We start from the raw sequence: 15,440 nt of genomic DNA on the forward strand, positions 1-15,440 counted from the left end.
TCACGGTATCTCTGCATTCAAATTGCCATCGATAAAATGCAATCGTGTTTGTTGTCCGTAGCTTATGCCTGACCATACCATAACCCCACCTCCACCAGCAATGTTGCACTCTGTTCATAACGTTGACATCAGCAAACCCCTCGCCCACACGACGCCATACACGCTGTCTGCCATCTGCCCGGGTCAGTTGAAACTGGGATTCATCCGTGAAGAGCACACTTCTCCAGTGTGCCAGTAGACATCGAAGGTGAGTATTTGCCCACTGAAGTCTGTTACGACGCTGAACCGCAGTCAGGTCAAGACCCTGGTGAGGTCAACAAGCACGCAGATGAGCTTCCCTGAGATGGTTTCTGACAATTTGTGCAGACATTCTTCGGTTGTGCAAACCCACAATGTCCGGGTGGCTGGTCTCAGACGATCCCGCAGGTTGAAGACACCGGATGTGGAGGTCCTGGGCTGGCGTGGTTACACGTGGTCTGCTGTTGTGAGGCCTGTTGGACATACTGACATATTCTCGAGAAAAAAAATGACGTTGGAGGCTTATAGAGAAATAACATTTGAATTCATTGGCTACAACTCTGGTGGAAATTCATGCAGTCAGCATGCCAATCGCAGGCTCCCTCAAAACTTGAGACATCTGTGGCATTGTGTTGTATGACAAAACTGCACATTTTAAAGGGGCTTTTTATTGTCCCAAGCACAAGGTGCACCTGTGTAATGATCATTCTTGATATGCCACACCTGTCAGTTGGATGGATATATTGGCAAAAGAGAAAGGCTCACTAACTGGGATGTAAACAAATGTGTGCACAATATTTGAGATAAATCATTTTTGTGATTGTAATGTTATTTCAGCTCATGAAACCAACACTTTATATGCATTTATACTTTTGTTCAGTGTATAATAGGACCGTGCTCAATTTCAGAGCTTTTTGTGTTGTGGGCAGGATAAAAAGAAGTGATGATTATACTAAAAGTATTCTACTGCTTTGCTGCTCTTTGACTTTATGATCTAGCATACTCATAGAGAGGTCTTGCTATGGCTCGGCATTCAATCAATTCACTACAATAGAATGCCTGCTGTTCTCCGTAATATTAACATATATACTGTACATTTCTGCTGTGCTACAATGCTAGTATGGAGTTAGATTGCCTCCGTACACATACATAGGCAAGGCGACACATTCGCAATTCGACTGAGTGCGTTTCCCAAAGTAATTTTTCCCTCTCGCAGAGGACAGCGTGATTATTTTCCCAAACCTCATTCCAGAGATTATTCCTTTATCACGGCGAGTGGAGATGTGCGAGGCAGGGAGGGGTTAGGGACGGAGCCTGAATAACTTGCGTAGGAACGAGAACTCAATCATATTGTTTGGCGTTGACTGGCAGTACATCAGATAGCCCCTGAAGCAGGGCTATAGGTAAGCTGTATCTTTATGAAAAACGGGCCCGCTATCTCAGCATAGCAATCACAATAAACAAGCACGCTTGTCCCCGACTATGTCCCTGTCCCCCAACTCAGACATGCCACTGAAGGCTGTGGGCTGCTCCAGAGCGGCTCTGCCTCAGTTTATACCTCTACCTCCCCCTCTGCCTCTACTTCCCCATCTGCCTCTACTTCTACTTCTACCTCCCCTCTGCCTTAGCTTCTACCTCCCACTCTGCCTCTACATATCCCTCTACCTCCCCCTCTGCCTCTACCTCTATCTCCCACTCTGCCTCTACATATCCCTCTACCTCCCCCTCCTCCTCTCCCCGTCTGCCTCAGCCTCTACCTCCCCCTCTGCCTCAGCCTCTACATCCTCCTCTCCCCCTCTGCCCTAGCCTCTACCTCCCCCTCTGCCTCAGTCTCTACCTCCCTCTCCTCCTCTGCCTCAGCCTCTACCTCCCCCTCTGCTTCAGCCTCTACCTCTACCTCCCCCTCTGCTTCAGCCTCTCCCTCCCCCTCCTCCTCTCCCCCTCTGCCTCAGTCTCTACCTCCTCCTCTACGTCTGCTTCAGCCTCTACCTCCCCCTCTGCCTCATCCTCTACCTCCTCCTCTCCCCCTCTGCCCCAGCCTCTACCGCCCCACTGCCTCTACCTCTGCCTCAGTCTCTACCTCCCTCTCCTCCTTTCCCCCTCTGCCTCCCCCTCTGCTTCAGCCTCTACCTCCCCCTCTGCCTCAGCCTCTACCTCCCCCTCCTCCTCTCCCCCTCTGCCTCAGTCTCTACCTCCTCCTCTACGTCTGCTTCAGCCTCTACCTCCCTCTCTGTCTCATCCTCTACCTCCCCCTCTGACTAAGTCTCTACCCCCCCCTCTCCCCCTCTGCCTCAGTCTTTACCTCCCCCTCCTCCTCTCCCCCTCTGCCTCAGCCTTTACCTGCCTCTACCTCCCCCCTTACCTTATTTTAATAAGCAAACAGCAATACATATCGGGTTAATTCTTCGTTTATTTTGCTTCTCAGCAGTAGATAAAAATCTCAGCGACGGCGCCAGTGGAGTTTTGAAGCGGCTCCGCTCTTTTCTATGAATACCAGTGTAAATGTTTGTAATGTCAGTAAGGTGCAAGGGTATCACTATGTGCTGTGACACTGGTGTTGACACCCTAACTGATGAAGCCTTATGAAGGTCGTATGTGTGTTTATAAATAGTTCTATCCATGGGAAAGGCAGCAGTGTTTTTCCTGTCCTTCGCAGCAATAGTACAGGCTGCCTCTGAAATGGCACAGTATTCCCATAGGGCTCTAGTCAAAAGTAGCGCACTATATATACAGAATAGGGTGCCGAAAGTAATGCACTATATACAGAATAGGGTGCCGAAAGTAATGAACTATATACAGAATAGGGTGCCGAAAGTAATGCACTATATACAGAATAGGGTGCTGAAAGTAATGCACTATATACTGAATAGGGTGCCGAAAGTAATGCACTATATACAGAATAGGGTGCCGAAAGTAATGCACTATATACTGAATAGGGTGCCGAAAGTAATGCACTATATACAGAATAGGGTGCCGAAAGTAATGCACTATATACAGAATAGGGTGCCGAAAGTAATGCACTATATACAGAATAGGGTGCCGAAAGTAATGAACTATATACAGAATAGGGTGCCGAAAGTAATGCACTATATACAGAATAGGGTGCTGAAAGTAATGCACTATATACTGAATAGGGTGCCGAAAGTAATGCACTATATACAGAATAGGGTGCCGAAAGTAATGCACTATATACTGAATAGGGTGCCGAAAGTAATGCACTATATACAGAATAGGGTGCCGAAAGTAATGCACTATATACAGAATAGGGTGCCGAAAGTAATGCACTATATACAGAATAGGGTGCCATTTCAGACACAGCCTCAGTAAACACTTTAAGGTCAGGGGAAATCTGCGATTGCTACATCCATTTTTTGACTTTTAAATGTATGATATATACCCATTGATTCTTGAAGACTATAACTTAAAAGCTTAGTTAAATGTATGAGCTTAGTTAAATTATCTCACCCCATCTTACCCAAATCTTTACTCCTTTGTTTATCAACAAAATTATTGTAAACAAACACTCTATATGGTTTAAAAATGTCATTTTTATGGTCAGTCATGCATCCATAACTCTGTCTATGAATTTAAGAGCGGTTACTTTTCTCCAACCCCATCCTTCAGCTGTTTACCATATCAGTGTTTGGGTCAGGCTTTGTTGTTGTTTACACTGCAGATTGCCCCTTTAAGGTCTGAAAATGTCCCTCCGAAATGCTAATCGCTAATGCTTATTCAGTATGTTGTCTGTCTGCAGGTGAATATGACGGCAGATCTGGAGGGTAGTGACATGCTCGCGGAGAAGGCAGACAGGAGAGAGTTCATCGACTTGTTGACCAAGATGCTGACAATCGACGCGGACAAAAGGATCACCCCCATCGAGACCCTCAATCATCCCTTCATAACCATGACCCACCTCCTCCCCCACAGCACACAGTACGTCTATTCTAGAGATTCCACCCCGTATCTCATGGACATAGTTAGATAGTGAATAGATAACTGGGCAAAAAGTAGCCTAGTAACTGAACTAAATCGAAATGAGGCAGGCTCATACTCACCTCTCTCTCTCCCCCTCCCCCTCTCTCACTCCAGTGTCAAGTCCTGCTTCCAGAACATGGATATCTGTAAGCGTCGTGTGGGCATGTACGACACGGTCAACCAGAGCAAGACCCCCTTCATCACCCACGTGGCCCCCAACACCTCTACCAACCTCACCATGACCTTCAACAACCAGCTCAACACTGTGCACAGCCAGGTACCTACTGTGCACAGTGTTGATGATTTTACTTCACATACTCCTCACAATTCATACAACCTCAGCTACTGTCGGTGGTGACCAGCACTATCCATAACCAGGACATGTAGCAAGCTAATGCAGTAACGAAGCATATGCACTACTACCCGTGTGCAATACACGCTCCAAACAATGTGTCATTAGGACGTCCCCGGGATGTAACGAAATGGTCTGTTAAAGTCGTCAGGACATTGTGTCATGGTCCCCTGGGGGTTTCGTCGAGTTCCCGGCTGGTCCCGGGGACGTCCCAGAGGACATTCTTTGAGACGTTCTGTCGTGGCCCCCTGGAGGTTTTGTCTAGTCCCCAGTTTGTCCCTGCAAGATTGACTTTATCAAAACATTAGGAAATGTAGCCTGCGAAATTCTTTCTATGATAAACATTAGAAATTTGATGGCCATGCATTATTTTTGCAAAAAAGCACCTTGTAAGCTAATTTAATTATGTGTGGCTGCTAGCCAAATAGCGTTACACTTTTCTGATTAAAATGAAGCTATTTTTGACTAATGTTTTCTACTGAAGCAAGAAAGAACACGGTTGACTTTCAATTAAAAAACGCAGGTGGAATGGTCCTGAGAACGTCCTAATAAGGTCCTCACATGGTCCTCAGTGACGTCCTGGGAGCTTACAGGGAAGTAGACAAAGGTCCTCCAGAGAACTTTCCCTTGGGACTATCACACAATGTTCTTAGAACGTTGCGTCAAAACTTAAGGGACCTAATGGGAATGTCACCTAATATCCGCAGGAAGTCCCGTTTGCTGGGCAACCATTGGCTTGGTTCATGTGTTTTTTCAGGCTAACACTTTACACAGCACAGTACGCCCAATCAGCCCACATCTCTTTATTTGAAGGCAATGCATTGACCATTTGCAAGAAAACACTCCCTATAGTAGAACACTCAAGGAGCATATTAAGGCCAAGACAGCCAAGCTAGGTGTCTGTCTGTGCCTCAGGCTCATTGGGGACTGTCACAAACTGCTGAAGAGATACATGACAAACTTACACTTCCTGCTTGGCTTGCAGTTTAGCGCTTTTCAGGCCTTCAAAATCCCACCAGCGGGCTTCCTTCTCTCCTCCTCCTGTTTCTCTTCCTTTTGCCTTTTGAGCTTCAGCATGTAGGGCTTTGTGGGGTGTATGTGACTCTATACTGCTGACTTTTTGCTTCTGCTGGAATCATGAAATGGCTGCATACTTACATTTTTCAGATTGTGCTGAATTAGATTTGCAGCTCTCGTTTTTTTCTGGCAAACAGTGTTCTTTATCACTAAACATATTGACAGGCACAGAACCCACTCTGTGCAGGTCGAGGTAAAACCTAGACTGCGCTGTAATAAATAGCTTAACGCTAATTTTTCTACTTCGCCATCAGAGCAACTTGGTTCTGTGTGGTATGAGCAGCGCTAAGTAAGTGATTTATTTAGCAGGAAAACATTGAAATGTCTTTGAGTTTTTTATTTGCAGGCTCTCTCTGTGTTGTGTATGATGAATGCCACACTTGCATATTGATTAACTTCTCTCCCCTGGTGCTCATCGAGCTTGCTAAAATGTGCAAAATGAAAAATGAATGTGCCGTCTCTGAATTTTCAACCACTCAGGCTTAATGAAAAGACGCTAATTAATCCGGGTGTTGTCGAACAAATAGTATTTGAGTTAAGACCTGAGCGCACTGGGTGTCTTTAAAAACATTTGTTCCTATCAAAGCTATCTTTAAGCCTTACTTAGGCTTCATTGATGATCTCCCCATGTCCAAGGTCGCATTGATTAGGCACCAAACAGAAGAAAACAGACTAAAACAGGGAGGGACTACCTGAACTTGTCTATTAAGAACCCTCTTTTTTGTTGTCCGTTGCAAACCGTTTTGTTACGGTATGCCCTAATGAATACGACCCAGGTTTACAGCAGTTCACGCAATTAGCAAGTGCCTGACATCTTTTGAAATATGTCTGCTCAAGGATAAAGATGTGGAGTCAAGATAGTGAAGCCGAGAGACAAAATGTCAGTTTGCCCAGCAACTACTCTGCTCATTATTAGACTTTGGCAACATTTGCATTTTAAGAGCATTGCATAAGACTCGATTCTGTCACTTAGGAATCCAGTTGGCTCTTTCAATGTTGACCCTTCACAGAGATAATTGCGTGTCTTGAGTACTGGGTCCAGGATTATTTGGATCCGTTGAGACATATTGTTGTGTAGCCAGAGGGAGGACAAAGACACTGGGAGGAGAAAGGATTTGTCTTTTTGTCTCGTCTCTATATCACAGTCTCCTCTAACCTGGGTTTTATTCATTAGGCTCACTGTAGCAAAATGTAGCAAAACGTTTTGCAACGGAAAACAAATACAAGTGCTTCTTATTGGACCAGCTCAGGTAGTCCCTCTTTGTTTCAGTCCAGTTTCATCTGTTTGGTGCCTTATGAATATAACCCAGATCAGTGTTTCTGTTTGGTTCCTATAGTGCTTCATTGAAGCCTCTGAGTGTGTACATGTATGTGGATATTTAGTTGTGTACACAATACATTGAGAGAATCTCCATTGACGTGCATACTAGTGGCAGCTCTAACAGTATGTGTGTATGTACATGTACAGTATGGACTAATAATCCTCTGTGGCTCAATGTATTGTTTATGTACAGTAATTATAGCACTATCAAATACTAGGTTGGTGATGGAAGGGATTTGTCACATTGATTCTCTCTTTCCATCACATACTCTATTTCTCTCTTTCTCTAGGTTCTCTCACTCTTTTCACTGAAATGCAACATGTACAGTACATTAAAGCTGATGGACACAGGCTGAGAAATATCACACTGATATTTATAATATTCAGAGAGATATTACAATGCCCTAATTTTGCCCTCTGTTTGAATGTATCACTAATGTACCATTAAGACATCTAACACATAATAAATAAATGACAATGATATTTTATGTCGCGATGAGTTATGATAGTATCCCCCCCCCAGCAACCCACCAACCTTCAGAACCTTTTGAGCTTACCACCACCACCCAGCATTTCCTCATGGCTTTTTGTTTTCGATCCCATTCTTACTTTAGGCCACCAACCTGGCTCCCTCCACCACCAGTGCCACCCTTTCCCTTGCCAACCCCGAAGTCTCCATACTAAACTACCCATCTGCACTCTACCAGCCGTCCGCAGCCTCCATGGCTGCCGTGGCCCAAAGGAGCATGCCCCTGCAGCCCGGGGCCCCTCAACTCTGTCCTGCCCGGCCTGACCCCTTCCAGCAGGCCCTCATCGTCTGTCCACCAGGCTTCCAAGGTAAGAGAATAAACCAACACAGTGTATGCTGTGTAAAAAGGCCACAGGTCTAGGATCAGCTTCCTCTATCCCTGAGCTTAACCTTAAGCATTGGTCCTAGATCAGTGGTTAGGTGTCTGTAACAATGGATTGTTTGCCGCCATCTTGGAACAGGTTTACTTTGAAAAAGCATCAGAAAGATAAAAGATTGCAACAGGATTACCTGTATACATAAATGCTAAATGAGTGAATTAAAATAGCCTCTATAAGCCTTTATATAGCAAACAGTGCTTGACTTGGGAAGGAGCTCACTGGTACTGAGTACCGGCACCTCAAATGTTCTACTGCTTGAGCTCCTATTCATCTTATAGAATATTAGCTCAAAAGTAAATATAAACAGTACCGGCACCCAAAATGAGTAACGGCACCTATTTCAAACACTGCCTGTCAAAGGCTCAGTCAGTTTCAGTAGACTAAATCAGGACCAGGGAGTTTTGTTTTTCTCCTGAAGAGAGAAGGGCTTATCAAGCTGTGAGCAGGCACTGCACACCACTGGCTGTGTAGAGTTTTTGTTCTGTAACTTCCACTGACCCCCCCCCAAGGCCACGGCAGTCTTCATGTTGAAGAGATATGCTGTGATACATTTATGAGCTAATTAGTCATTTAAAAATGCATTTATCTATGATTGATGCTTTTGAACCACCGCTCTGGTCTAACCTCTGTTTATGAGGTTAATACTGAAAGAAACATTCTTTTTTGGGAGGGGGGGTTCCTGTGGAATGGCGGATAAGAATTTCCATTTCCTGTTTGCTCCACTCAACCAAGGGTTATATAGATATAATTGATGTTGTCATTACTAACTTAATGTTTTCAAGATGAATCCGTAATTGAGTACAGTATCACTAAAAAACTGTTTTGAAATGAATATTTTTTCTTGAACAATTTTGCCATCATTGTTTCTTCCAGGGTGCAGGCCTTTTTGTGTGACACATAGAGTATTGTTGTTGTTGTTGACCTCATCTATGTTGTTGTGTGTCCTCAGGGCTGCAGGCTTCCCCGTCCAAGCACACAGGCTACTCTGTGCGGATGGAGAATGCCGTTCCTATAGTGACGCAGGCCCCCGGCGCTCAGCCGCTGCAGATCCAGACAGGCCTGTTGACACAGGTAGGGAGTAGTGACGTGGCCGTCGTCGTGGAGATCAGGGGGCCCACATATAGTCCCTTAATTGCATCTCTGAACTCATAATGATAGCTCATCTTTGTTCCCCTGCAGTGCACAATACCCTGAACCTATTCTATTTACTGGGAGACATGAATGTCTCCCTAAACACACATATGGCTAAAAGGGTCTTTTGTATGCTTTTGTTGATGAAAGCTACTTTGGAAATGTCAGGCCGTACCTCTGTGTCCTTTACCTACATCAGTGTAACAGGCTAGCCTTTGATCAAGGCAGGGAGTCAGTCTGTGTGTTCTTGTGATCCTTCTGCCCCTGCTGGTAGCTGCTTTGCCTGAGTGAGTTAAACCCTGTTTCTAGTGTCCTCCCACCCTCCCTTTCTCCTGGAGGAAGAGGCTGCCATGGTTTGATGAACAAGAGGGAGAATTTGTTTGTTCGCGTTCAGAGTTCTCACTAAAATCCTTAGCAGTGGAGCTGTAGTAGGTTTACCAGCTAATGTACAGTCGTTTGAAAGAACATACATACCCATGCATTATTCCTACAATAGACTATAAAGTCGTAAAGTGGAGCAGTAGGCCACCTCCCCCTCTGGTTTCTGGAAATTTCCATAAGCGCTTTAAAGTCCTAGGAGTAAGAAGGGTTCCCTTATCTCTTGTTAATCATGCAGTAGCCAACTAGCGAGGCTCTCTGTGCTATGTAGAAGACTAATCTGTCAGATTCCAAATGATGATTAGCTTTAGGGCTGCTTCCAAGTCAGGCACTCTGGAATTATAGGCCTCAGAAGAGAGGGACAGATTAGGAAACGCTTGAGGGTTTTGAGGGGTTCGCTCAACTCCAAAAGGCTACAAAGGTCACCCTATACCCTATAGCATTAACTTAATTTATAGCATTCATTCAGAAAGACTGCCTCAAAAGAAGCTTTCATACAATATTTCTACAGTATATTCAATTCTACAGTACAAAGCATGCCGTTTGTACAGATCAGTAGCACATCCAATACGTGGAAGTACTGGATCTAAATCCCTCATTCCCTTTGCTCTGGGAGGTCTCTAGTGGGTGTGGGTGGGTTTAGCCTTCAGGCCTTTCTGCAGCCACAGCCCACCCTCGGCCCAGGTCGGGCTCAATCTCTCTGGGTGTCTGTAGAGCAGAGCTGAGGCTGGGTGGTGGAGCTGTGAAGGAGGGCCCCAGGCAGGCAGCCAGGCAGGACCTTTATCTGGATCAGGAATGCAGAAAATTTGGAAACAATTGGGGAGTGAGAGCCAGGGCTTTCAGGGCCCTGAGGTGACAAAGGTTTTTTTCCTCGGGGAGAAGAGGTTGTTGTTGGGAGGCGGGGAACTAGCTAGCACCGCTGCTACTGGGGCGATGGGCCTGGGAAGAAAAGAAAAGGGCCTCTTAACCGGGTTAGGGGCAGACAGGCCGATTACACAACACAGACGCCCGGCGAGAGAGGAATGCATACTGCCAGGAATGGAGTGAGCAGGATGGATGAAGAGATAGAGGGGTGGAGAGAAGGCGATGGAAGTATTAGTGGCTCTTAATGGGTTCTGGCATGTTGATAAAAGGACTTGAGATGTGAATTTAACCATGGGATATGTAAAGGGGGTCTGCAAGTGGCTTAGGTTGTCTTCTATTGGCCGGGTTTTCGTGCTTTTCCATTGGCTGCTGTGCCTGTGTCCTTTATCCATCCACAGCCTGGTCATGTTTTGTTGACCTAAAGATGCCTCTCTCCCCCTTCACCCATGGACTGTTTTTGTTTGAAGTTAATCATCTCTCCCAACGTACCTCAGACAAAACAATTCCACTCCCACAAGCTAGCGGTCATACGCTGTTCAACCTCACAATCATTTTTTAACAGTAGAGTTGAACAGTTACATTGTGCCAAGAAATGCGGACGACACCCGAAGATCAGACCTGGAGATGTATGCTTGGCACTCCGTCTGAGCCCAGCCCAGATGTAGGCTGAAGTATTGAGTGCTTTGTCCTCTGTGCTGTGCTGTGTGCTGCAACACGTACCGATGCTGCCGAGGTAAATAGAATGTGCAAATGCTAATAAAGGAACAATTCATTAGAACCCCACATTAAAGTGCTAATCAATAGAGCTGCATTAAACTATTAGGGCTGCAGACACACACACACACACACACACACACACTCGACTCGTGGCATATTATGCCTGGAAACTCTCTGCGTGTTGCACCAGTAATACAAAAGCAGGTCCTTTCACAGCAACAATGTGAATTTAATTAAAAGCGGAACTGATTTGGATAATGCCAAACACTTCAGCACACACACAGGAACCAGGAGGGGAGAGGCAACACATCTTTATCAAACATCCAAAGTCCTATCTATGCTCTGTTGATGTGTGCTGTCTGCAAGGCCAGAGAATTCAACTGGTTTTGTTTAAACAGCCTGACGCTGGCCAGTTGTTCTGCTTGTATCTGCAAACCTATTGGCTGTTTTGTGTTTTTACAGGGAGTCCTTATCTTTTGTTACACTTTAGCGCATTCAATTATTTTCTCTTGTTTTCCCTGTTGCTTTAATCTCTGGAATTAAAACAATGGGAGATAAAACAACACATTTTTTTAGGATGTGTTCTTCCTACCTAAGACTGATTATAAACTGAGTGTTTAAACTTGGTGGACAAAACTGCTCTAATTACATTGGTAACCAGTTTATAATAGCAATAAGGCACCTCGGGGGTTTGTGATATATGGCCAATATACCACAGCTAAGGGCTGTGTCCAGGCACTACACGTTGCGGCGTGCATAAAAACAGCCTTTAGCCATGGTATATTGACCATATACCACACCCCCTCTGGCCTTATTGCTTAAGTATACCTCACATGGTTGAAGCGCAGGGTTAATTAGAGATATGATAGAATACGATATAGAATGGAAATAGTGTTCTATTTCATTCTGAGGCTGTCCAGAACTCTTCTTATTCTCTTCCTTCCTCTCTCCCCTGTCTTCCCCATCTCTCCCCCTAGCAGGCCTGGCCCAGTGGCACCCAGCAGATACTCCTACCCCCGGCCTGGCAGCAGCTTACCCACACCTCGGTCCAGCACGCCACCGTCATCCCAGACTCCATGATGGCCTCACAGCCCCTGGCTAACTGGAGGTAAAGAACATGCCTCCTCTTTATGTTGCACGCTGTAAATTGTATACTTTTTGGCAATCCAGTGTCTTATAAGCACATGTGGGCTGGGCATCTGATAAGATGCAAGACACTACCATAACAAATCAATTGATCAAAACCTATAAGACCAGAATAGTCATGAAACATTAGATGTGGTCTCACATACCCACAGTATAAGCCTGGCATATCTGTAAGTGAAGCCAAATGACAAAGGTACAGCAGTTTCATTGTAGCCTGCAATCCAATTTTATATCCTCCATTTCACCATGATGAGACAGAGCGTATCGCTTTGGATTCCAGGCTAGTTTCATTGACCAACTGTGTATTAAAGCCTGGTCAACAGCGAAAGTTTGGATGTTTACAAAGTGCAGAGAGGATCAGCACAGCAGTGTCCTGATTGACAGAGGAGCATGGCCTTGTGACAGGCACTCAGAGGGCTGCTATGAATCACAGTCTATAAGTGAACAGCGAGGCTTTTAAAAGAGCACATTTACCTCAGGGAGATGAGATGTATGCACATAAAAGGACATCATCCCAGGCATGGCATGTCACATGGATCACATGTTAGATGGATGGTGCCTGCAGGAAGATAAGCAGGATGCAGGTATATGAGTGTGTTTGTGTGTGTGTGTAATTTAGCAGTGCCGTATAAGGACAGGGTGTTGGCCAGACACGTCTTTCTCTACCCCCCCCCCCCCCCTCTCTCTCTTTCTCTTTCTCTCTCTCTCTTTCTCTCTCTCTCTCTCTCTCCCTCTCTCCCCCCTCTCCCCCCCCCCCCCCCCTCTCTCTCCCCCCCCTCTCCCTTTCCCTCACTCTCGCTCTCTCTCCCCCTCTCACTTTCTCTCTCCTCTCTCTCTCTCTCTCTCTCGCCACCCACAGCTCCATTATCCTCACAAAGATGATTGTGAAAGTGTCACACTTCTCTGCAGCGCTATCCCTCTACAGCTTCTGGTGTCAGCTCCAAATGCCCTCCCCTCTCTTCCGCTCTCTTTTTTCCCCTCTGTCTCATGCGGTGACTGCTGCCACCCACAGGCTCCTCTGGGAAATACACATGCTTTGTTTAAACTCTAGTCCCTCAAATGAAGCAGTATGTGCGTATGTGCTGTTATAGATATGTGCTTAGAGATTAAAATCGTCAAGTTCTCCATGACAGTGTTTAAACTTAAACACATAAAACACAGGTTCAGAGTAGTGATGAGACATATGTTGTGTTTCAGGAATTCTCACCAGCACAGCGGCCATTACAATCCCATCATGCAACAGCCGGCGCTGCTGACTGGCCACGTCACCCTACCATCCAACCAGAACCAGCCTCTCAATGTGGGCGTGGCCCATGTGATGAGGCAACCGTTGACCAATAACAACAACTCTTCTTCCAAAAAGACCAAGCAGCATCAGATGACTGCCAGGTAAGCACAACTAGGACCTCCAACACAACTAGGACCTCCTACACAACTAGGAACTCCAACCCAACTAGGATCTCCTACACAACTAGGACCTCCAACACAACTAGGACCTCCAACACAACTAGGACCTCCTACACAACTAGGATCTCCTACACAACTAGGATCTCCTACACAACTAGGATCTCCTACACAACTCATTTTCTCAACTAGGATCTCCTACACAACTAGGATCTCTTACACAACTAGGATCTCCTACACAACTAGGATCTCCTACACAACTAGGACCGCCTACACAACTAGGATCTCCTACACAACTCGTTTTCTCAACTAGGACCTCCTACACAACTAGGATCTCCTACACAACTAGGACCTCCTACACAACTAGGATCTCCTACACAACTAGGATCTCCTACACAACTAGGATCTCTTACACAACTAGGATCTCCAACACAACTAGGATCTCCTACACAACTCGTTTTCTCAACTAGGACCTCCTACACAACTAGGATCTTCTACACAACTAGGATCTCTAACACAACTAGGATCTCCTACACAACTAGGATCTTCTACACAAGTAGGATCTCTAACACAACTAGGATCTCCTACACAACTCATTTTCTCAACTAGGGTCTCTTTAGGTCTGAACTCAAAACAGTCAGTGACTGGCCATCACCCACAATTGACTGGTGCTGCTGACTTTCAACCTTCAACCAATCAGAACACAAGGACGCTTTCCCCACACGAAGACGAAAGTGAAACATGCTAATATTCTGCTGACCCTTACCTGGCCAGTGTCTTAAATATTGTTATTATGTCCATACACAGGACCTTTTACATGTGTAAGAAGTATATAGTATGTAGTATGTAGTAGTTGTTAACCTAATAATGGCTCATCCTTCTCTCCTCTCTCTCCTGGCAGGAACGTGTCTGCATACGAGGTGTCCTCCTCCCAGGCGGTACTGTCCCCACAGCGCTCCAAGCGGGTGAAGGAGAACACCCCTCCACGCTGTGCTGTGCTCCAGAACCACGCCCCCTCCTCCAGCTCTGGCTGTGGACCCCCACAGGGTTGCGGAGGGTGGGGAGTGGGTGAAGCAGAGCAGGCTTCCAGCACCACCCAGGACCACCACCAGCACCACAACAGGCCGCGTCAGACCATCATCATCCCTGATACACCCAGCCCCGCTGTCAGTATAATCACCATCAGCAGTGACACAGACGAGGAGGATGATCACAAGCAGAGCAACACCAACCATACCAGGTACAAGTCAGCCATTTTGGGTCAGACATTACACGCATGCAGAGATCTGGGAGCCAGGGTTTAATACAAAACAGGAGGCCATGTTTAGTGTCATTACTGACAGAGTTGGGTTTGATTTCGTTTCAGTTCCAGACAATTCCACCCGGCACAGCCAGAAGTTGACTGGCCACCCCTCAGAGCCTGGTTCCTCTCTAGGTTTCTTCCTAGGTTCTGGCCTTTCTAGAGAGTTTTTCCTAGCCACCGGGCTTCTACATCTGCGTTTCTCGCTATTTGTGGTTTCTGTTTAGCACTTTGTGACATCTGCTGATGTAAAAAGGGCTTTATTAATATGTTTGATTGATTGAATTCTGTAATAAGATTGGACATGATTGGCATAAGGGCATTTATCAGTGAATTGATCTGAATTATGGAATCTGAATTATGGAATCGACACAAACATTGGTCAGTAGGTTAGTAGGCTGATGAGTACTATATGTAGCATTAAATAGAGTGCATCCTCCTCCTTGCAGCTTGTCCAAGCATAGGAAGAACGTCATCAGCTGTGTGACGGTACATGACTCCCCCGACTCGGACCTGTCCAGTAACAACAGTCCCTATGCCGTAGAGTCCAGGCTGGCCAACAACAACGGCTACCATGACTCCAAGACCACCTTGCTGGACAACTACAGCAATGGCAACAACCCCCGCACCATCATCATCCCCCCTCTGAAGAGCCAGTCCAGCGAGGTGCTGAGCGAGTGTGAGCGCCTGATGCCAGGTATCTACACAGATATCTACACAGGTACCTACACAGATCCGCACACCCATGTAGACAAGGAGGGATGGTCGATACTCATCTAGAGTATATGAAATACTATATACTGTAGAGATAGCTTTTTATTTGAGTTGAATATGGTCATTATTATCAT

The 15,440-nt window shown here is 45.9% G+C and overlaps 1 protein-coding gene across 8 annotated transcripts in view; it reads left to right on the top strand.

The window, feature by feature from the left end:
* Nucleotides 1-15,440, top strand: part of LOC109889540 (homeodomain-interacting protein kinase 2) — a 100,566-nt gene that overhangs the window by 78,003 nt on the left and 7,123 nt on the right. For 4 of the 8 annotated variants that reach the window (XR_004209727.1, XM_031822957.1, XM_031822960.1 and 1 more), the window contains exons 6-13: nucleotides 3,773-3,951; nucleotides 4,108-4,270; nucleotides 7,358-7,580; nucleotides 8,602-8,723; nucleotides 11,720-11,850; nucleotides 13,086-13,277; nucleotides 14,194-14,532; nucleotides 15,042-15,313. Coding sequence is in view for 7 of the 8 variants with exons in the window: in XM_031822957.1 (XP_031678817.1) it covers nucleotides 3,773-3,951; nucleotides 4,108-4,270; nucleotides 7,358-7,580; nucleotides 8,602-8,723; nucleotides 11,720-11,850; nucleotides 13,086-13,277; nucleotides 14,194-14,532; nucleotides 15,042-15,313 (1,621 nt within the window). In the remaining variant the exon portion in view is untranslated. The remainder of the gene's footprint in view (nucleotides 1-3,772; nucleotides 3,952-4,107; nucleotides 4,271-7,357; nucleotides 7,581-8,601; nucleotides 8,724-11,719; nucleotides 11,851-13,085; nucleotides 13,278-14,193; nucleotides 14,533-15,041; nucleotides 15,314-15,440) is intronic. The other 4 variants (XM_031822961.1, XM_031822962.1, XM_020481032.2 and 1 more) reach the window with 2 other exon arrangements.

This window comes from Oncorhynchus kisutch, linkage group LG4 (genome assembly GCF_002021735.2).
Source record: "Oncorhynchus kisutch isolate 150728-3 linkage group LG4, Okis_V2, whole genome shotgun sequence".
Lineage (NCBI taxonomy): Eukaryota > Metazoa > Chordata > Actinopteri > Salmoniformes > Salmonidae > Oncorhynchus > Oncorhynchus kisutch.